At 38.3% G+C, this 23537-nt stretch overlaps 2 protein-coding genes across 2 annotated transcripts in view; one reads left to right on the top strand and one right to left on the bottom strand.

The window, feature by feature from the left end:
* The window catches only part of TG (thyroglobulin), a 140587-nt gene that overhangs the window by 84795 nt on the left and 32255 nt on the right, over nucleotides 1-23537 (top strand). The gene's annotated exons all lie outside the window — the stretch shown is intronic.
* Nucleotides 848-19462, bottom strand: SLA (Src like adaptor). The gene is made up of 8 exons (XM_072329783.1): nucleotides 19329-19462; nucleotides 14339-14444; nucleotides 9661-9760; nucleotides 6636-6722; nucleotides 5222-5325; nucleotides 4020-4151; nucleotides 1975-2107; nucleotides 848-1086 (listed from the first exon to the last, which is right to left on the bottom strand). Exons 2-8 carry the CDS (start codon nucleotides 14409-14411, stop codon nucleotides 867-869), a joined length of 849 nt encoding a protein of 282 aa, XP_072185884.1. The 5' UTR covers nucleotides 14412-14444; nucleotides 19329-19462; the 3' UTR covers nucleotides 848-866.

Below are 23537 nucleotides of genomic sequence, written 5' to 3'. Positions count from 1 at the left end.
AGGTCACTCCTTTGCAAGTCTACCTTTGCAGTTAGGCATTATATTACAATATTTTACTTTTCATTTTAAAAAACAACCAACAAAACAAACAAAACCCCCCACTGTGTTCTCTGATAAATATCCACTGGATTAAGAGCATTTAGGTTCTGCTTTTGGATATGCCTGCTCTTCCATCTCAGGCTTTAGCAAGAATTTCTCAGTGAGTTAAGTCTGGTCTTCATTTTGTGATCTTTCCGTGACGCTACAGGACATTACAGTCAGCTGAATTAAAAGCCACTTGGAAAGTTGAAGCCATTATTTTTTTCTTTTCCCCCAAAGGTAGAAATGACAGATGTGTACAGTCATGAGGTGTTTCTTGGATGCCAATTACTTGACATTTTCTTGGAGACTTTCCAACTCACTGATAATGATGAGTGGGTATGTATGGAGAAGAAAAAAGGCTTTTTCTCTCAGAGTAGGTAGATTCTGTAGACATGACTTTAAGCCTTGTAGAGAGTATTAGACTAAGACTTTAATTCACAGTCTCAAGCTGCAGTTAGTCTTTTCATATCCAGTCAACTTTGTACAATGGTGGGCATCATCCTTACTGAAGAATCCTCTGCCTCACTTGATTCTTGGCTTAGAGTGTCTCAGTTTATCTTGCTAGTGAGCAGTTTGTAATTTCAGGTGCACACAGCACAATTCCATTATATGGTATAAGAGCCTTTCAAAGGTCTCTGGTCAACCTTCAGAAGGTAAAATGTAGAACCACAGTCAGAGTTTGATCACCAGCTGGTGTGCATTATTATCAGCTGTTGAAGTACTGCAGGCCCACAGGATGCTCTGTTAAGCGCTCAGCTTCCATTTTCCCTCTTGTTGTCTCAGGGTCAGTTGTCAAAATATGTAGGTGGCAAGTGAAGGGTACTCTTATGCTTACTCCCTGTGTATATAAGAGACTGTGTTTTCTTCTTTCTGGCACTCACAAAAGAAGAGTTGTCATCCCCTGTCAAGGAGAGGTAGGAAGCAATGCTTTCCCTCAGGCCATAGCTGAGACAGGAATCATCTATTGCTGCCAGTGTGCTTTCTGTATCTCCAGTCATCTCCAGCCTTTAAAAGTATGAAATGTTGTTAGAATTCCAGCTACTTAAACTGAGTCAAGTATTAACACTTATTAAGGCAAACGATATTAATTTTATTTCACAAAAAATTCCCATCTTAAAAGTCATCAAACATTTCTGTCTCGTAGTGATTTTCTAGAACAGTACAATATTGATGTCTGTTCTTGAGCATTTTAAAAGGCCTCTCTGTACATTCTCTTCTTCTTATCTCTAGGAAAAAAAGTGGACTTCAATACAGCACAAAATTATCTTGTATTTGTAAGCAAATTAAAGTACTTTGTGAAGGAAGAGTAATAGAGGAAAGTTTATCCCTGATAAATGTTTTGTTTATGAAGATTCTGAAACCCAACCTCCTTTCAAGTAGGTGCAGTCAAGACATTGCAAATCTTACGGACCTTCAGCTGGACTATATATTTAATGAGAGGAAGCAGGAAAGATTTAAGCTGGGACAATGTGCACACTGCACGTGTGTACATTACTTTGTGTGTGGATGCCATGAACAAAGTGTAATCATTTCTGATTACTGGAGCTTGTATGCTACTACTGGTGGACCTGAGCATGGATTATGGCCTGTCTCTTACTTCTTCCCCCATGGCAGAGAGGGTTCATGAGTCCCAGTGGACAAATGCAACCATGCTCCTGGCTGGGTAGAAGTGATTTAATGCTGTAACTGTACTTTTGCAGGCTAGTACTAAGATTAGCAGTTAGAGAGCTGGACATCTAGTTCTCATGGGTTCACATGCTGTCAACAGCTTGGAAGATTTAAAACTGGCCTCTGTAGAAGGAAATGGCTGCTACTCCTGTGTTGTAAGTGAAAGTACATGTAAGACTGGAAACATGATTTGTTATTTATGGCAGCTTGTGTTGTTTGTGGTACCTGTGAATGCTTCTCCAGTTGAAGTTTTTATTCCTCATCACCACAGGAGGAACTTGATTCATTATGCTGTGGTTGCTAGTGCACTGGGTAAGGCAGGGTGTTGTAAGGACACAGCAGAGACCATCAGCAACTTCTGAACAGGGAAATGAAGACATATGATGTTAATCCTTCACTATGTTCTCAGCAAGGAAGCAGCTATGACACAGGCTCAACATATTTTCCTAGTATCTTTGCTTTTTAATTTATCAAGGGGTATGTTTCCCACAATATGAGTGAGCAACTGAGAAACAGAATAAGTGATTTGCCAAAAATCTAGAAGGAATTTTATGACAGATCAGAGACTTAAGCCCAAGTTTCCCGAGTCTCTAGTGAGTTCTGCTTTTGCTTTCCATCCTCTCACCCATGCAAACATAGTAAAAAATAGATACAAGGTACAACCACTCAGAGTGGATTCTGTTTGCACCTATTCTGCTTGGAATGACTCAAGGTTTACATGTTCATGTTGCATTCAGATAACTTTTATCTCTTTTTCTCCATTGTCTCCTCCTTGCTCCCCTACAAACACTGCATATATTCTTCTGTCATTGATAATGTTGATGTTTTAGACCTCTGAGCTTTATTTCAGCAAAGCCTATCTGTACTTATCTTGAATTCTTGGGTTGATTTCAGATGCCCTGTTAGGGATAACCTATTTTTCTCCAGTCTGAGATTCTGCAATGTCACATTTAGGGGCAAGGAGAGGAGCTAAATTTCATGCCCTCTCTTACATCTATAACTCAAGTTGTTATAATTATTTTTCAGAATGTTTGATTTTTTTCTTCTTTCTAAACAGAGAAAGGTGTCAGATAACTAAAATGAAAAGAAAAATATTACTCTGTTTAAATTCTCATTCACCTGTATCATTGGACTCAAATGTTTTGAAAGTGAGGTGTTTTCAGCTGCTTCTTTCTTTTTTCCAGTTTATCAGAATACCCTTTTTCATTTACCCATGAAATATGCAAATATTGTGGCTTTATACTTTGTACCCATTACTAATTAAAGCCCAGAACCTGTCATTTTCTCATAACTTTTATGCAACTTTTTAACTTTTTTTTTTTTTTTTTTTTTTTTTTTTTTTTCCAATTCTGCTTTCTCTTTCATTTTAGAACTTTCTCATTTTAATGCACCATAACTGCAGTCTCTTAATTGTGTTGCTTGTTGGGTCATCTCTCTGATGCATGTTAAATTGTTATAAGTCTGGAAAATAGCTGTTGAAGCAGGTGCAATCCACTAGGTTGATATCGGTATATATGACAGCTGAATCTAGATTTAAACTAACAGATGAACCCCTTAGATGATTTGTACTCATTAACTCAACCATAGTTTTCTTATGCAGTCAACTAGGGGAAAAAAAAAAAAGCCAAAATTTCTGAGCATTTTCTGCTGTAGACAAGGACATCAAAGAGAACTTGATTTCAGAATCTGGTCTTGCATTTCTGATACTATCTGTCTGCATGGTAAATGAATAAATGGCAGAAATACCCAAGTTGGTAAACTGAGAGAGCTAGGAGCTGACCTATGGCCCTGGGCACAAAAGTGAGACTGTCACCTATACAGCTTAATTTTTTTTTTGTACCCCTAAACTTTGACATTGGCTGTTCCTTGATAAGGCAGCGGGATGACCCTGACCTGTGCCATTTCCAAACTGTAAGTAAAACTTGTCTACGGAGGTGCTAGACAGTAACATTTTGACCAAAACTGTGTTACAGACAGCTCTAATGACACAGTCATATGGGCATACAATAGCTTAAGCCAGTACAGGTAGAACATATCTGTATCTTGTTGAGTTCTCAGGTTCATTCCCATTGTACTGACAGTAGTATCTAACTTATCTTCAGGATCAAAAAATAAGGTGGAAGATATAAATTAAACATTTTTCTAGTTGTTCTATGGTAGCAGTTGCAAGTCTTGGACATGGGGAAAATCTCTTGCTCTGCACCTCTGATGCAGAGTTTTACAGCTGCTAGTGGAAAATAGGTTTATTCAGCTGTTGCTGTTGTTTTTACCTGAGTAGTGATTCACGAGGTCTTCAAGGCACTGAAAGGTTTGCCGTGGGGAGATGTAATACCAGTTATTTGGAAGGCGGAAGATCCTATAATGTTTCACCTCCCTGTGCCGCACTGACAAGGAATATAATCCTGGAGAAACAAGAGGACTGATTATAACAATGTCAAGTCCTAATTCTGCAGGGATAGTTGAAATCCCTACGGTACGATGTTTCAAAAGGTCCCAGAAAGTTCTTACAAAATTGAATGTCTATCCTAATTTTCTACACTTTAAGTATAATGAATAAAGTGCCCAGAATTTGGGACTTGGATTTTGATTGATTCTAAATTTCTCATGTATTTTTCATGTACATTTACTGATGTAGTATTTTTTGAGATGATGTAAGGGAAACAGGCCTTCACAGAAGCTGTGCGCCTTTCCCTGAACACAAGGACCGGACTCATGTGCCAGGTTCCTGATTTTAATGACCTGTCTTAATTAGCTTACAGTAACGCAGTAGTTAGTATCTGTTAATGTGGTAATCAGAAGATATCATAGTGGACAATGGGAGATGTATTCCCATTGAAAAAAAAACTGAAGTGTGAACACCAAAATTCCTATTTTGCATCATAATTAAAATTCTGTTGGCTTATGCTGAAAATTGATATATTAGCAAAGAAAAAGTGTGATGAGAGGTGGGAAATCAATTTAATAAATTTCTTAGGAAGATGAAATAGTTGGTAGTTCTAATAATCAGTAGCTTAGAAAAGCAGATGGAATAATGGTAAAGAAAATGAAGACATAATCTGGGGGGAAATATATGAAAGAGCTGCCTGCTTACACTGGAAACCTAATTATCCATCATCCTCTCTAGTTTGTATGTATTTTATCACTTCTTCAGCCAATTGTTTGCAGAGCAGGACAAAGCTACAATATTTCCTCTGCTCGAAAATTCTCACTGCCTAATAAGTTTTACATGTGACCAAAGTGAATAATAATGTTTAAACAACTGTGTCTTGTTTATGCTGGTGCCTGTGGAACTTTCCAAGGCCGTGGTTAACCTTCTTTTCTGCACTGTTCATAGTGTAGGTGACCGGTGAAGACTGGAATGCTGCACAGGGTGCCTTTTTTTGAGGTTATCCATATGGAGAGGGATGGGGAGAGAATTAAGGCTTGTAAAACTGTTCGTGCCTGAGATCAAAGGGGAAAAAGTGTTCCTCACCTTTCCTAGTTTCACTCTCTCTGATCATGAAGGAGCCGACCTTGGTGTTGGGGAGCTGTAGAAGTTCCTCTGCTTTCTCTCTTCCCAGCCCTTCAAATAGCCAGCTGCGAAGCAGGAAAAAACAAATCCTGAAATTTGGACTCCAGTGAAACAGAGCAGCATGTGGTCGTGAAAGTGCTGCATTTGCCAGGAAAAGTGACTGCAAAAACAACTGTAGTTATTCTCTAAACTATGTCCAGGCATATTTTTCAGTTTATGGAGAAAATCTTGCTCTCCATTTTCACATGCTGAGCTTAAATAGCTTTTCTGAGACTAAGAGAAGAACAAAGAAGTGTTGGACTTACTAGGGCAAACAAAACTTTTCAAGCTACCTTTATCTGCATGGGTAGGGTCATATCGATGGCACATCTGTGGCATTAGAGATGCTTTAGTTAGTCTCCTGTTCTTTGTTTAAGCAACTTTTGTTAGTACAGATTGTATTTTATTGTACAGGGAATGCACCCCAAATAAAATTATTCACCTTGTGCTAGGGACAGTCCAGTTGTTTAAATTAATTGTTTTTTTGAATAAGGGAAACGTCATTACCAATTTTCCTGATAAGTTGACACACCGGAGTATTTTTCTACAGTTAGTGAGTAATGATACAGCTGTACTAGTGTAGGATTCATTGGTGCTTTAAAGTAATGTTATTCTTATGTGTTTGATCCTGTCTTGGGGAAACTTCAGACATGGTAATGGAAAGCTCCTGCCTGTGCCTCGCATTTTGAAAAGCATCTCTGTTTCAAGAGGGTATAGAACTTATTAAAATTTAAGCACTTGCATAAATCCCAATGAAGTTCACACTTCGTATGCTTAAGATTAAACAGGTGTTAAAACCCTTTTCTAGAAAAACGTGAAGTGTATGCTTCAATGTTTTCTTCCTGACTGTTGTCTAGGGCAACAAGAGAGCTCTGAATATTCCTTAGCTCTTTCATTGAGAGAGGTTACATTCTAAAATGACTTATTTGTCTTTCTACTTGTTTGTGGGTTGTTTGTTTCTGTTATATCATGTGCAAATAGGATCTACATTTTACTTTTTACAAAAAGCTTTTTCTCAACCAGATCACTTTCTTGAGATCTTAGAAGTAAAAGTCAGTCCACACAATAGAAGTATTTTAAGTATCTCCTGTGAAAGTTTTTTGACCCTTCCAGTTATTAAAAACTATGCTTTTTATTTTCATATATTCTAAGCTTACATATCAATTGATATCAGATTTCAAGGGAGCTGAGACATGAGGAAGTGCATCAGGCTATCAATAAATAAAATTTCTTTCTAGTTATTCTTGGTGTTGATTTATGATACTGAACAACTTTAATCAGTGTAGTAAACGTAAGAAATTAGTATTGATTTGTAATGGGAAATGCATTTACTTACCCATGATAAACCTTTGCTACATATTTCCCTGGAATATAATTTTCTCGCCCTGTTGTAAGGGAATGGACTCTCCACCAACCTCCTTCACTGTGAAAGCAAGACAAGGGATATTTTCAGATACATTTTCAGAGCTTGTCCTCATTTTAGAAGTAAGTTATGATGTACAGACTAGGCTGAAACCTTCTATCTGTGTTCTTGAATTCTCACACTCAAAAATGGACCCAAGTTTGTTTCATTTAGAGTAGTTTCTTTAAGATTTAATTTGGACACAGAAATAAGCTGCATTTTTTTCCATCTCGGTTGCTAAGTAATAAAATATTTTTTCTGTAGTTAAAAGAAGAAGGGTAAATATGCAGTGGTTAAACCATGCTGTGCTCTGCCTTCCCACAGCTAGACTTCTCTTGGTATCCAAGACACTCAGCTTGTGGCTGAGCATGCTGTGTCTAGACAGCCTTGTAGTTCCTCTTGCAGTATAAGGGAAGAATAGCCAAATGTATGTGACCAGGCATATGTTTCTTCATTGATCTATCAGGTTATTGATGAACTGAATACCAGCTTTAGCTTTCAAGTTTTTTTGAAGAGCCGTAATAAACATTTTCACAGGGATGTTGCAGTGCTTTAGAGACTAACAAAAGGAATTATGTCAATGCTGAGTTAGGATGATTTATGCTTTTTTCTCCACCTTTTCCTTTAAGAATTTGAATCCAAATAGTAGAGTTTGAATACTCTTTTTATGGCAGTTCCAAAATGATGCTTCCAAATAATTCCCAGACAGCAGATTCAATACTCAGTCTAGGTCAAGACAGCTGAGTTGCAAACCCTAAGTTAAACCTCCTGGCTTGCAGTGACTGGCATCATGATCCAGAAACTATGAACTGAAGGAAAAAGAGAAGTCTGCTATTTAGAGTTGGAAGTTTCAGGCAGTTTTGTTTGTGGTTGTGTTGTGAAATAGTTTAAAAGTTTAGGAACTGTTTTTTGTTTGTTTGTTTTCCCATGGAACTCCAGATAGAACCCATAAGAAAATTGGAGACACTTAGCATATACCTCCCTACAAACTGCAGTGTTATTAATGCTGTAAAATCCCAGTGATAGTTAAAAGTCCAAGAGTAGCATGTCCCTTTTGGGGCAGGAGCCACAGAAGTCATATACACTGGGGTATTTCTCTGGAGGACAGTTGGTCCTACTAGCACAAACTAAATTCATTGATAGACCAGGTTCCTGGATGAGCATGGAGAGTAAAGAATTCTGTCAGTAATCTTGATCTGATTCTGCCAAACTAAAGCAGTTGTAGTTTCCTGGTATGATTCACAGAGCTGACTTCCAGTACACTTAATTGCTTTGGTTGAAAGCTGAAAAACAGTTAATATAAGAGCAGTATGTGCTGTCTTCTAATGCTTCTCGATGGTAATTCCTTCTCACTTGTGTTCTGATCATGTCTGCCGTGCTGCTTTTATCTTCCGCTCTGGCTTATTTGAATGACTTGAGAGAATGAATAAACCTAAAGGTTATGTACAGATAGCAAAAACCTGTATGCAAATAGTTCCTGTTAACATCTTCCCGGTTGGGAAGAACAGAGTCCTCCGTTAGGACAATGTACTTTGCACAGAGCATTGCTTTTTGTCTGTGCATAAGCCAATCCAAATCAGGAAGAGCAAAGTTCTTATCAAGGCTTAACTTTGGCTCCTGTTTATTAGCAGATGTTCTTGATGGTTGCATAACAGATAAACATGATAAAAAATGCTACTGTAGTAGCCTAGTCCTTGTGGATGTTTTATGTCTAACAGATCGTATTATACAATGCATGCATGCATACAGCAAATGATACATACAGTTCACATTGTTATGGATATATGTAGTTTTGTGATTATTAAAGTTGGGAGCAAGGCTTTAAGCTGGGATTTCCAGGCTAAGGTAATCATAGATTCATATGGAGTTACACTGATTTTCACTATCAGAAAAAAAATTATCTTGTGGTATTGACTGAGTCTTTTGATCTTCATGTTCAGGGAAAGCACTCTGTCAGCAGAACATGGCTGCAGCCATTCTGGATCAGATCAGAAGTCTGTATACAGATGTGAGAGAAGTATCTGAGAATTCATGAGGCACCTGTGATACTTCTCTTGAGTACTTCTGTCCTCCAACAATCTCATGTTCTGGCTTCTCCAGTTAAAGAAGTCTGCCATGAATTTGAGATCCTCAAAGGATTTCTCTGAAAGGAATGTCTTTTATCTCCTCTTAAATCCGTCTGCTCCTCCAGCTGCAAAAATGAAATCTCTCATTTCTATTTAAGCTGCGAAAACAGGGGCTGAAAAACTCCTAGGAGGTCATCACATGAAGATACAAGTTGTGCAAAAGGGAATAACTGAACTGCCATCCATTTTTCAAGAAGTATGCTTATTCTGGCATGTGACAATATTTGCACTATATTTAAGATCAGTCTAAACTAGTATAATTATTTTTCGTGATCCTGGTTCCTTGTGAGGTTTGTAAATTTTTGAGTAGAAATAGCGATGAAATCTCTGACCTTTTTTTTTCCCATTCAAAAAATTCAGATTGAATTTTAAAAATATAGAAGGACAAGTATTTTATTTCTGTTATAGTTGCCTTAAATGCAGGATGAAATTCAAAGTCCTAACCATGAAGGAGTTGTTAGATTGTTAGAGTGAAAGAGATGCTTGAAATTCTGAATCATTTTCCTTTTCTACCTGATTCAAACTACTTCTGTTCACTCTGTTTTCCACAAGTATAAGAATGCTTTCTGAAAAACATTTTTTAAAGCAGAATTCTCTTTTGACCCCTTTTTAAAATTATAGCCTGAATTCATCATCAGAAGCCATTTCAGAGGATCTAAGAAAAATCTGAAATCCCTAATCTTTAAAATCTAGGTAAATTTACACTATGGATGAGAATCTTTCCTTGTTGGTTCATTTTGCTGAACTGCATCCACTTGGAGTCATCTACATAAAACATAAATTTGCATCAATTGTAACAAAAGCTATTTTTTTAAAAAAATGAATCTACTTACTCTGATAGCACACGTAGTTTTTCTCCCACATGAAATATAGGTTGGCTTATGTCTGCTGAGGGATAGTCATAGAGGACAGCAAGGAAATCACTCTCCTGACCTATTAAAAAGGAGATAGAAAATGTTACTTAACAATATGAAAGAGTTCTGAAGGAGAAATGGAAAAAATGGATTTGTTCTGTTTTATAGAAAGTCATAAAGAGCCTATAATTTTGGAGAAGAATGTGAAGATATTAGAAATGAAAAAAAAAATATCGTAAATATCGTATTTAAAGGCCATAATCAGTTTGAAACTATCAAGATTTATAATATTATGAGGCAACCTAGATTTGATGAATGCCTGTGTCGCTAAGTACATTCCTTTAAAGAGATGAAGGTGTGTGTTGAATTGTTCCAGTGTTTAGCACTGCTGGTACTTTTTGAAATCATGAAACTAGTTCAGGTAAAGGGCAATGTGAGAGTAGCTATAATTTCCTATTTCTCACCACCTTTGTAAATCAATTCAGTGAACAGCCAGAGGCCCTTGTTCTCTTTCTTATGTTGAATCTGTCCTGGAGGTGGCACATGATGCTCCTTATTTTCCATTAACAAAGGGAGGCAAAATGGATGTTTTTAATTAAATCACTATGTAGCTGCAAGTCCCAGAACTGAGGTCAGAAAAGAAATGAGAAGGCTTTTACATCAGTCCGGATGAGTCTGGGTCTTGCAGCACTGTAAGGACATGTGTTGAGTCCTGGGATTCCTGACGGATGAATTCTTGCACTTTGGGCAAACTGATCACCAAGCACTGGAAAGCTCCTCATCCTGCAGGAGCACCCAGCATATGCTGACAGCTGAGAGATTTGGAAGTGAACAACAGTGTGTTTTATGAGCATGGTGGTGGTGAGTTGATAGTTGGACTAGATGATCTTAGTGGTCTTTTCAAGAGGAGAGCTTTAACACTTCTAGTTGTCCTTACAGCAGTGATAGTAAAAATATGTGATAAGAAAAATATTCCATATTCATCATTTAAAAGAAACGGAAAGCAACATTTTCTCAGTTAATTTTGAGTAGCTTGATGATACAGAGGCAGTGCAGAAAGTCCTTTCATGTTTATATTTCAAATGGTTGTAAGTTTGTTTATTTTTCTGAGCTCTTACCAAATGAAATAGTCCTATGATACAATTAGAAAGCATCCTTATAGATATATGGGTGTCTGGAGTCTGGAGCAGACACAAATTAATTTGTCAGTACATGCTGTGTTAATATTATATGGTTTTCTTAGTTGGTGTCACTGAATTGAAGAAAACTAGTCCAGCACTTTCGTATCACCCATGCCATGATTAGCCAACTGTATCCTATATAAATCATTGAGCTATACTGCAGATATTCTGTGCTAAACAAGCCTTTCATCATTTTCCTGTAATGCTCTAAAAATTAAGAAAAATATTCTCTGTCCATGAAACTGCATTTAGCAATGCTTTTTTAAAAATTTATATCCTTTCTAAGTATTCTCTTTCTGTGCTGAAGGAGAGGAAAACAAGTCCTTTTCTGCCCTCTTTCCTATTGTACGTGGTGGTTTGCATTTTGTTATGCTCTGCAGAGATCATCTTTTCTCTGCTATACAGAGATCTGCAGTACTTTGAGTACACTTTCATCTTTATATCTGTTTTAGTTTCATTTTTGCTTGTGAATTTGGAGGTCTGAAAGGGAAGGAATTAATCATAGGGCTGGCTGCTGCATCCATGCAACCACTTAAAACGTGTGTACTTACTTATATTATGCAAATCCTTTCAAGTTTCCCACTCCACTAACAAGCCTTCATTTTAATTGGTATTTAAATCAAACCTCACTGGGTTTTTTGGTCATGTGAAATACCCCACCACACTCTACAGTGTTTCACAAAACCCCTACGAGCTCTTTTCAAAGACAAAGCCTTGAAACCTAAATGCTAAAAAGATTACCCTGTTTCTCCACACTCAATTTCAGTTATATTGACTGAGCTTCCTTCTAACAAAACCTCTCCTCCACAGTTTAAGTGTGTAGGTGACAGGTGAAATGGAACAACTCAGAAGCTAGGGTGGAAAGATCGAAGCGCTGAATCATTTCCATTCAGTAAGGTGTTGTGGGTTTTCTTATTATTATTATTTGTTGTCGTTGTTGTTGTGTGTTGGGTTGCTTGTTTTTCTTTTATTTATTTATTTTTTTTAAGGAGAGAAAGATGAGTATGAAATACAAGCTAGTTTTAGATGCCTGCATGGCTGGATGTCTTTCTTTAAAGGTGTGAAACTGAATCCTGCATGCCCCAAAGTACTCAGTCAGAGGCCAGCTGTGAATGGACTACCAAACAGTTTAAGAGAGGAGGGAGAGCGCAGGCGGCGCATCCAAATCCTAATTCCTGCATGGTTCCAGCTTTAATGTCTGACACAAATACTGTGATTTATGGCATATCAAATCCCAGAGGGGCTAAAGGGGAGCAGGGGTGTGCCTGGGTGGCTCACTGTGCATCTGCCACAAGGTGTGGCTGCAGAACAACACTGACGTGTACCCAAATTAGATCTAAACCAGCCAGCTCAAGAAGTGAGTGTTATGCAGGTGCAGCAGTGCACGGCTCAGAAAGGATTAACTCAATTCAAGATCCCCAGGGTGGATAAAAGAGGGGATGGGCTAACAACCTCTGATAATGTCTTAGTGCTACTAAGTCTTGTCAGGGACACCCACACAATATGCTTTCAGATGGAGTGCTGTCATATTTGGAGTTATGCATTTTTCCTTATTTCAGGACTAAGGTTCATGTGCTGGAGGTGAGAAATGCACAAAGCTATGCCCTGATTGCAGCTCTGAAGCTGCACAAGAGACTTACAGGGGTCTGACAAGGACATCTGCATTATGGATCAATTTTGCAACTGCAATTCATAGAATCATATAATTGAGTTGGATGAGTCATCTAGTCCAACTCCCCTGCAATGAACAAGGACATACATAGCTAGAACAGGTTGCCTAGAGCCCCATCCAGCATGACCTTGAGTGTCTCCCAAGAATATCTCTTCCTTGAATGTCTCACCCTTTCTGTTTATCTTCTTTTCTTTTTTTTCCCTTCTATTACAGTCCTTCATTTCATTCCGCCCCACTGAAATGAGCCAATCTTCCCAATAAATAGTTGGACTCTTATAAGTCTGTGGATCATATCCTCCACCTTTCCTAAATTAAAGGTGTCTCTTCTTAGTGTGAGGGAAAACTTCAGTTTGATAACACGATTTAGAGTTTGATCTGCTCAGGTAACTAAATACATGCATACTCATTGGATTCCCACAATATCTGTTTTTAGTACTGTGTTGCATTAAAAAAAAATGTTTTTTCCATTGGGTTTGAATGGTAGTGCTGATGCCTGTGTGCCTGACTTTAACTAGCGCACCTTTTAAGCTGTTATGAAGGTTACTGGCCTGATGAAGAATGAGAGAGATCAAAAGACCTATGCAGGCATTTAAAGCTGCCTTTGGGAGCCTAAACAAGCTCTGCATGTGCTAGATGTGTAGGAGTGCACAAGGGGATTGAGACCTGAGTTCCTATGTGGGTAATTTCCCATAGAGATCACTATGCCATCTACATCTGTTTAGGGATATGTTCTATTTGTCATTGGAAGGAATGACAATTTGGTATTTATGATCGCAGTTGTTGAGAAGATCAGCATAAGCTCTCTTCACAAATAAATAAATGGGTGGTTCATATTATGTGTCCCTGATTTGCCACTGTTTGGTCTTTGCTTTATCAGGACCTAGGGCTATACTGCTGCTTGGCAATGCTAAAAGCAGGCTGTATTTCCTTCCAACAGTCATGAAACCAGCTTGATTCTCCATCCTTACAAAGCCGAGCAGCACAAGTGGGTGATCCTTATATTCCCAGTATTTTGATTAGCAACCTCCTCCCACCCCTTAAAAACAACAACACTTTTTTTCCCCTCTGCACCTCTGGGGAGCAATTTACTGCAGCACTTGTCTGGCACACCGCAGCATGATGAGACATATGGGCTGTGCATAGTCTCTACCCACTCACTTGCAGTTTGGGAGTGGGAGGTCAGTGGAGATTTCTTGGTTTCCGTCTCAGACACACAATCTTTATCAGCCTATGGAGGGTTTTGCAATTTAATTTTCTCATTTGTGCATGCTTGGAGCAGGTGCATTAGATTTGCCCTTTGCAAGTCTGAGCTGTGAAATGTCTGTTTTTGTATACCCTTAGTTGATAAACCTAGAAAGATGGCCGCGTGCTACCTTTAATACAGTTGTGCAAGAGTAAATTTCAGGTTCAGTCTTAATGTAATGTCATTATGATTTTTAACCTTTAAGATCAAAATTACAGCTCAAGAGAAAAAAATGAGTAAAACATCACATGGAAGTTTATCAAAGTGTGGTATTTGCCATTTCCAGTGCGTCAGTTCTTTCTGAATTGGAAGGAACATCTTTCAGGAGGCACCAGCATGTAGAAGTATTAATGTACTATATCTTTTTAATTAAAGTAATTCTTGGAACTTTGGGCTAGGACATACCTAAAAATAAACACTGTCTACAGGTGCCCTCCTCCTCCCACAGGGAAACCTCCCACATGCCTAGTTTTTCTATCAGACCAAGGAAGATGAGTGACTGAATGTATCATGTATTTTGAACACCTTTTTGATCTTAAAAGAAATTAAATGAGTCCTTACCCGTCTGGCTTGCCACACTTGTTTCTTCTCCTCCTTCAGTGGAGGCTCTCGGTGTTTTCATAGTGTTTCCCATTGCGCTCTCAAATTCCGTCAAAGCTCTTCAGAACTAAATCAAAGGAAACATTGCATTTAAACTGCAGAATAACACCTGCTGTGCCAGCACATGAAAAATAACCCAGTTTTGGTGTCTCCGATGTTATACGTCTTTACTTTTGAGAATGTGTCTCAAATTCATGTGAGAGTTTTACATATTTGCTAAACTCTCACCACTCTGGTGCTTTTATCAGGGGAATAGCAGAAAACCACAGCTAGGGAAGTTGCTCAGAAGAACATAATGTAGTAAAAGTTTCCATTACCAGTACCTCAGCACAATAGGAAGTCACAGCAATGCCATGCCTGTACAGTCATTTATGTATAAAAATGTTCGTTGCTGCACTTGGAGTTCTTAAGCTACAAAGAAGTTAAGTAGATTGACGTGTCTGTTATCAGCCGTGTTGCTTTATTGCCGAGCACTAAGAATGTTGTTCGGTGCTGTTCTTCTGATGCAGTTGTGATCTCAGCAAATGTGGGCAATGCTTTCTTCCTCTTTTATTTTTTTTCTTTTTTTGTTTGTTTTGTTTTGTTTTTCCCCTTTTTTTCTTCTCTGTTTTCCTTAAAGGTAACACATTGCCCCTAAACCGTTGATCTTAGAACACTCCTCCTGCAGTTGTGCAAATTCTTCAAAGTTTTACCCACTGGGTGAATGTATGAGAAACACTTTGTCAGACAGTAGTGGAACTAAAATAATGACAGAGAGAATCTATTCTCATGTTCCCATTCTGATTCTCCATAACAGTGAGCAGACAGACTTACCCTTTGGATTGGAAGTTTTCACCCTGTGCATTTATATTAAGTGAGGTGCAATCTGTATTTTTCAGTCATAGATATTTTGAAACTGATTACCACCTTTGGCATGCTTTTCTTATGACAGACAAGCCCCTGACAGTGATAGCTGGAGCAGTGTCTGCTTGAGATGCTGTATTGCTGAAGTCAGTGATAGGTTATTGTTAACTGTCTTGGAATTTGAGGATACTGCTTAATATAATTCATATTTGACATCTCAGAGAAAATTAGACACCCTTGACAATAAAGTACTATTCAAAGGAAAATACTTTGTTTCTAAGCAAGGGGAAGCAGATCAATGCTAAAGCAGAAAGGTAGTGCACAGTCCAACTCCATCTGATTTTCAGACTTCTTTGCTCTGCTCCCAAAGGCTTTTTTGGTAGATGCCTCTATTTCACCAACCAACTGGCACATTGTTCTTCTTGCTGTCTGCATTTAGGATCAAGCTTGTGACACATCTGCAGGATGCAGCTGCACCAGTGCCTTTCTAACAAGTGACTCAAATCTGCTTCACAAGAACTTCTTCCATTGCCTGATATAAGGAGTCTACAGGCTGAATATTAGTGATAAAAAAGTAACCTTAATTTTAAACATACTATATTGGTACTTATATTTGAACAAAACGTCACTCTTGATAGAATACTCTAGATTATTCTCCATTAAAATACACCTGAATTTCTATAACTAAACCCAGAATTCATACCCAGACAGAATCTTCACTGTCCTGCAGTAATCATATTTTTCTAGTACTTAAAAAGGCAGTTCATCTCTAGCTAAGCTGATGCCAAGCTGCGCTTACCAGAAGCTCGTGCAATTCTAGATAGGTGCTAAACATGGTAACAGGGTGCTGCCCATTTAGAATTTTAACATATGTGATTATTAGTTAGATGAGAATAGTATTCAAACTTTGTGTCACAAAGAAACACAAAAATAATACAGTCCTACCTCTGTGTGCCCCTTTATTCTGGATCTCCTGGTATTTGAGGGCCAGAAAAGCAAGTCATCCTACTAGTGAGCAGACTTGTGACATGCTGCTTTCCGGACATTTCTTCACGCTCTTAAGATACATTGATAGAGCGGACACATTGTTGGGGGTGCCTGAGTCACTTGGAAAAGTAATGTGGAGCATGTGTGTATTATGGAAAAACTTCTGAAAGTTTTACCCTGCACTGACAAACTTTCTAAAAACACAGCTCTTTTAGAATCATAGAATCACCAAGGTTGGAAAGGACCTCCAAAATGATCCAGTCCAACTGCCCACCTACTACTAATATTTCCTCATTAAACCATGTCACTTAGTATAACTTCTAAATGTTTCTTGAACACCTGCAAGGACAATGACTCAACCACCTACCTGGGTAGCCCATTCCAGCATCTGACCACTCTTATGGAGATCGATTTTTTCCTAATATCCAATGTGAGCCTTACCTGGTGCAGCTGAAGCCCATTCCCTCTTGCCCTCCCTTGTGCTATGATCTGAATTGCTTGCTGTCTAGTTCAGAAGGACTGAGTATGGGTAATACTATGTGCCTATTTTGTACCTCTGTAGACCACATGGAAAACTAGCTTGGCTCACTTCTACCGTACAAGTTGTTGCTTTATATGACTTTGTTTCTGTCAACAAGATGGAGGAGTGTACAGCTTAGTGCCGTCATTTAGAAGAATCCGACTTACGGAAAATAGAAGTCTTACGAAGTACTTTCAGTAACAGTGAAGCGTAATGGCTTTTTGGACTTTGATGTCACTAGCACGACAGTTTGCTCTGCCTCATTACATTTTCCAGCTAAGTTTCACTGTCGCTAATTACTACTGGTAGCAGCGTAAAATCTTGAAGGTGGCAGAGACAGGCAGAGACATCAAGATGTTCAATTTATTCAAAGCAGAAAAGTTCAATTTAAAAGAAAAAAAAGAAAAAAAAAAAAAAAAAAGAAAAAAAAAAAAAGAATGGTTGGGCTTCTGCCACTGATGTGCTAATCCAAAGTGATTAAATGGAAAATGGCATTTCAGACCTGGGTTTCCCACCATGGCACTTCTCATTGTGTGTTTGGGCAGAGCAAATGTGTCTGCTGTTCCACTAAAGGTGGTGGAGTGAATGTCCCAAGCTATGGCTCAACTGTCAGACATTATACAATAGGATAGAAATGGAAGAAATTGGAAGTTGGGCAGGCAGAAGGTTGTTTCTACTTGCATGCTGGCAGTGACACATCACTGTTTTTAGGGTAGCAGCATATTAATTTGTGTCCTAAGTATTTCTTAAGCAACACTGCATGGCACAGAACTCTTACGTACATGGTAGATCTTAATGATTTAAGGAGTGTGTGCTTGTATTAACAGCTTAACCTAAATTCATTGTATCACTTTGTGATAAATAGTATGATGGTTTTCTAAAATTCTGAGATGCTCTGCAAAAATAGACTTAACAGGGAACTGCAGAGCATCTTGTGGCTGAACTCATTCTTTATCATTTAGGTAGACAGTGGAACAATGATAGTTTTATAGATGACATTCTTTTGAAATATAGAGAATCTGTTCCAGGGCTCGCCAAGTTTTGTATACAAGTAGAGGCTGCATGCCTCAGTTGTACAAGCAGATAATTGTGCCAGACCCAAACAGAATTGCCCACTGACAGCTTTTTGGGAAGAACTGAGGTGAGGTGATGGATTCCAAACTTACCTTGTTGTAGCAACCCTCAATCCTGCACTGAGGAGTGTAGCTGTTGGGATGCAAATCAAGCCCAGATCTACCTGCAGGTAGAAGTTTGGCTCTGCCCACTCTCTGGCCACCTCCTCTGGCTTGTGCAAAAACCTTATTTTAGCCATTAAGATTACATTTTTAGTCTCCCAGGCTTTGACCTTTTGAATTTGTGCACCTATTTCTTAGTGAAAGTGAGTTGCTGCAGCCATAGCAGTTTGCAAACCCACTACAACTGCAACCTAGTGGGCTTTACTGCTTTATTTCTGTAACGAAATGGAATGCAAAGAAACATCAGCAGTCCCAGTTCTGTTTTGTGTCTTATTTGTTAAGGGCAGAGCTCTTGGCAAATATGAAACCATTCGAGGCTGAAATCTTACTGACCTAAATCATGCCTCCCAAAAACCTGCTGTACAATTTGCACCTTCCGTTCCTGCAAGCAGCACATGTAGTAATAATTTCCTCTCACATAATCTGTTCTCTGAGAAAATGTGGCTTTGTAGCACTTAAATAGAAGAGCATGGAGGAAATTCCATTGCTCAGTAAGGATTTTTTCAAAGTTATATTTAAAATTATCAAAGGTTAGTAAATGAGGAAATATATCATTCTTGATATGTTATGCCTTGTTTTATTTTTGTTACCTGATTTGACATCTGTACCTTCATGGTCTTAGAATACAGTTCTCAATAATGTCCACATGTAAAATCTGAATTTCATTTAGCTTGAAAATGAAGATAACAGCAACCTGTTGGGTTTCTGTTTGTTTGTTTTCAAAGGAAAAGAAAATAAAAAGCTTTGATTTAACGAATTGAATTTTCTACATGAACTTCCCTTAATTAATCATTAATTAAAATTAGCATCCTTTCAAGTTTTAGACACTTGTATCTTTGTCATAGGAAAGAGAAGAATAATATTACTATCAAGGCAATTCACATGCAAAAATGTAAGTACTCTGAAACGACACAGTAATACCACATCATGCAAACTTTTAACCCATTGAGGAGAAAGCCCACTAATCTGTCCATGACATTTCTCATATTTTGTGTGTCAGTGATCTGTGTTTTGCTGCACCATGAGGTCCTATGCATCTTTCCTAATCCCAGCTTTCAGTAGAAACTGAACCGTAGAAATATAAAATCATTAAGGTTGGAAAAGACCTCTAAGATCTTCTAGTCCCTTCCATATTTAATACCAGTCCTCATGAAAAGAATTAAGGCAAGCTTTTCTACTTCTACCTTAGGTGGTACTCAAAATCCATGGTCTGAATGCTATAATAACTAAAGAAATAAAGTACCCCTACATATAGAAAAGGAATAGAAGGAAAAAAAGAAAAAAGAAAAAGAAGTAAAAAAAAAAAAAACAAAAACAGACGACTTGATCCGGTCTGCAGATAATCTGAAATTAGATTAATTTTTACCTTCAAATGCTAGTCATGATGCTCCAGGTTGCAGTATTTCTCAAACAAGCTGTAGTCACAACACTGCTCTCATGATGCTAGCAAGGGTTAACTGATCAAGTCAAGGAGCAGCCAGGCGAATGAGTGTGTTGTGAAGTTCACACCGTCATGTAGAGCAGCATTTGCCAAGCAGGCCACATACTTCCTCTCTGAGAAACAAGGAAGGCACAAAGCGTTTGCGACAGATGAGGTTTCTGATGCAAGTCACTACTCAAGAAACTTTTATCTATGGGCTGAGAGAAATAGGGAGGTTTTCAACATATTGCATCAGAGCTGGTTGAGAACACGTTAAACAAAATAGTAAAATAACCTTTTTTAAATTAATTGCACAGAAATATTTTTTTTTCTCTCTTTTTCTTTTCTAAAATGTATTTGTTCAGTAAAGTTCAGTCCCCAATTGTTTGATTATTTGATTTCCCTAGGTTATTATTTTCTTTTTTCTTTTTTTTGGATGGACAGGTAAAGGTACAAAAGTTTGTCTCTCACTCTTATTGAGCCTGAACAGGAATCCAAGGTTTGCTTTATTCTTTAGTCTGTGCCCTGAAACATTTCTGTCTGCAAATACTTGAAGCTCAGCATCAGACACAGACTAAAAGCCTGTGTGTGAAGCATATTTTCACTTTAGTGTTATGTAAAGCCAAGCAGGAACCACAGGACCTCTTTCATCTCAGTGTCTTAGATGGGGGAACCAGGACACTCACCTGTTCATCGACCTATCTAAAGCCACTCAGACACATAGTACTGCAGGAGTGAATGAAAAAGTCAGAGTGACATATTTAGGTTTGCTTTTATGGTCTAGGTATGCTTTCAAAAACTCATAGAAGTTACTTTGTGTGGTAAATTAAAACAAACACAAACCCAAGAAACCCAGCATACACACCCAAGAAGAGGTCTTGCTTCACACATGAAACTCTTAGTAGATGTGCAATGTAATGCTCATCTAATGATGAAAACTGAAAGTGGACACATGAGGGAACTGTTTTGTAAAGAGTTATTGGAACAAGGAGACAGTGATTAAATTCCCAGGTTTGTACCAAAATTGAGAGGTAACTACAGGAGAATGTCTGTTCTTTATGATTGGCTGTGCTAGCAGTCCTCACCTTGGACAGAAAAGCATTAGGGAAATTCATAAGCAAATCAATCACAGAGTTAAAGAATCTTGAAGATTGGAAAAGACCACTGAGATCATAGAAACATGGCATGCACTTTCCCTAATAGCACTCCCCAAATGGATACATAATGTCTCTGGAAATACTAATTGAGCAGAGTTTGGGCAATGTCTGTGCTGGTGATGGGAAAAGGCTAGGAAGAAATCTGCCTTTTCTCAGTGCTTCTCACCCACACATGCCTTAGGCTGGCTCTCATTGTCTTCATAATTTTATAAGAGATGAAGTTAGGAAACTGTTTGCTTGTGCTCCATTGGAAACACTGGAAATCACATCCATGGTTTGTTTCACGCTCATACAAGAACAGATAAGTTTGTAGTGAAGGAAGGTAAAAAAGAATTCTCCATTTCCAAATTACTTTCTGTTTCTGGAAGCTTTTTACCCTTGTGTGATAGTGGGAGGCACTTTATCCTTTTGATGAGTTCTGCTACCTTGTTTTAAATTATAATGATAAAGTAATATTTATATCTAAACAGAATTTAGTGGGGCCTTATATATTATCTTAGAAGTATTTATATCTTCTTATTCAAGTCTCTAGATAGAAGCAGGCACTCAGTGAGTCATGTGAGAGAAGAAAGTGTTGCCTTTGCAGGGCTGCTCCTATCACAGGGGTGAGGGATTTGGCAAGAATCATGTCTAAACAAGGAAATCTTAAAAAAGGATATTTTTGATGGAAGACAGAGACTCTCTCCTTGCTCCCCTTCATCCCTTTTAATCTGAAAATCACCGTTATAATAGGTGGCTAGGGCGGAAAAAAATACTGATCTCCCCTTTCATTGCTAAGCGAACCTGCTGATCTCCTATCACAATATGTGCACTAGTATTTCCCACCAGTCTGCCAGAACTTCTTCCTAAGTAATTCTTTAGCTCTGGTAGAGGTTCTCTGAGGTGGTCCCAATGTTTTATGCTCCTCCAGGTTCTTTAGGATTGACTTTGAAAGCCTGGAAAAATAGCATTAATGTCTTCACACACAGCCTTGCAATCTGCCTACGTGATGACCCTTGTGCAGAATTAGATGTATAAGAAAAGAAAAACCCAAGATCCAGAAATACAGCCCTGCAAAAAAGCAACAAAGAAAGTTTTACTTTCTTTTAAATGACCCTAAATTGAAAACCCCTTCTGAGAATATCTTATGCAGAAAAATTATTAAATTAATCTTGGAAAAAGGAGTTAGTGGTCAGTTCATTGTAGCTTGCTTTAGTTTTGCAGAAAGAAAGACAGGAAACAGAAAGCCTTTTTAATCTGGCATTGAAAGCAACAGAAGCCATTAATTGAAACTGAAGACATTCTCCAACAGAAGTAAGATGCCGTTTTCTGTCAATGGGGTGATTATTTCCAGGCTCAAGCTGCACAGGAGAAGATTGTGGTGTCCATTTCTTGGTGTCTCTGAAGTCAGCTTAGATGCCTTATGCAAGATCAGATTTTAGCTAAATATAAACCTCATTTTAAGTGATAGGAAGCACTGGAGCAGCCAGGAAATGGAAGAGCCAGCCATCCCGGAGGTCAAAACAGGTGGTGTGACTGATATGCCTGGCTGTGAAGTGCATGTGTGGAGTGCCCCTAGCTCTATGGGGCTTTAACAAAAAAAGATGGGAAAAGTAGGGAGCATCAGGACAATTCATCCATTGGACTGTTACTATTAGATATACTTCAGCCTCACTTTCTGAGTAATATTACCGGCACTGCATTGTCCATAGCCTCTAGGCATATAGAAAGCCTGCTCGCTCCAAAGCCTGCAGCCTTACAACCATGCATTAATTTGAAGGGAGTATGTGTGCCAAAGAGATCAACCTCAGTCAAGCAGGGTTTGCAGTTTCGAGTCAGGATGGAAAAACAAGAAATGATAGTGTGAAGAGAGAAGAGAGGTCCAGGGGAGTTTATAGTGCTGATGGTATCTAATTGCAGCAAAGTTTCTAATAATCAGAACCACTGTAAATCAGTTTTGAAAAACTTTGCATGAGTTTTGAGAATAAATGAGGAATTAAAGTGCTGCCTTGCAACGTGTATGGCAAATTGTTCTTTCCATTTATATTCCTATTTATTATCTCATTGGAGATAATAATAGCAAGGGATGCTATTTGTCTGAGAGCTGTAAACTGTGCGATAGCTGAAGCAGGCACAGATGGTTAGAAGTGCTCAACAAGTGGTGGGACATTTGGGGCAGACAGGATAGCATCTGTGCAGATCTGTGAAATATGATGACCCAAAAGAGCACTCTGTGAGATGGACCAGCCTCAGTTCAGATGATCACAACCTGACGTCAAAACAAGAGCTCATCTTCAAGTAATACTGATTTGATTCATCAGCATTGTGAGCTGCAACATTTCTTAGCATCTGAATGTTTACCATCCAATGTAACCACTAAATATGGGGAAAAAAAAAAAAAAAAAAAAAAAAAAAAAAAAAAAAAAAAAAAAAAAAAAAGCTTGCAAATCTGATGGTTGCTGAACTAAATAGCACTGAAAGCTTTGCCTTCTGTTTGCAATGCTGTCACTTGTTACACAAAGCACTACTGCCCAACGCTTCACAATGCTCGCTCTAATCCTGTGAATGTAAAGAAATTGTGGTAATACTGCTGTTTGGGATTGCACAGTTTAGCTGCAGCTACTTTGCAGAAGTTCAGTACTGAATGCTTTCGTCTGGTTGTTCTCAAAAATGTCATTAGAATTTCCTGTGATCACAGTGGGTCAGTCCATATGGACAAATGAAAGAAGAAGTGATGCTGAGATAGGAAATACCCCATGGCATCATGATGATGAATTTTCATGATCTAACAGTATATCATATTTATAGGTTTGCTTACAAGAACTGTACTGTAGGTAGATATGAAGATCTCGGCTGTTACATTTAAATGTAAGTTTTTAGTTCTTGTGTTTATGGATAGATGAGAATTCCTGAAGAGTTAAAAATCAGAGGATTAACAACAAGAACAGAGTGTTTGTTATTTTTGAGCTGATCTCATGAGTCCTGTTTTCCTGATTCATGATTCTGCCACATTGATGGA

Source organism: Excalfactoria chinensis, chromosome 2, assembly GCF_039878825.1.
Source record: "Excalfactoria chinensis isolate bCotChi1 chromosome 2, bCotChi1.hap2, whole genome shotgun sequence".
NCBI lineage: Eukaryota > Metazoa > Chordata > Aves > Galliformes > Phasianidae > Excalfactoria > Excalfactoria chinensis.
This window is presented reverse-complemented; position numbering and strand designations above follow the sequence as displayed.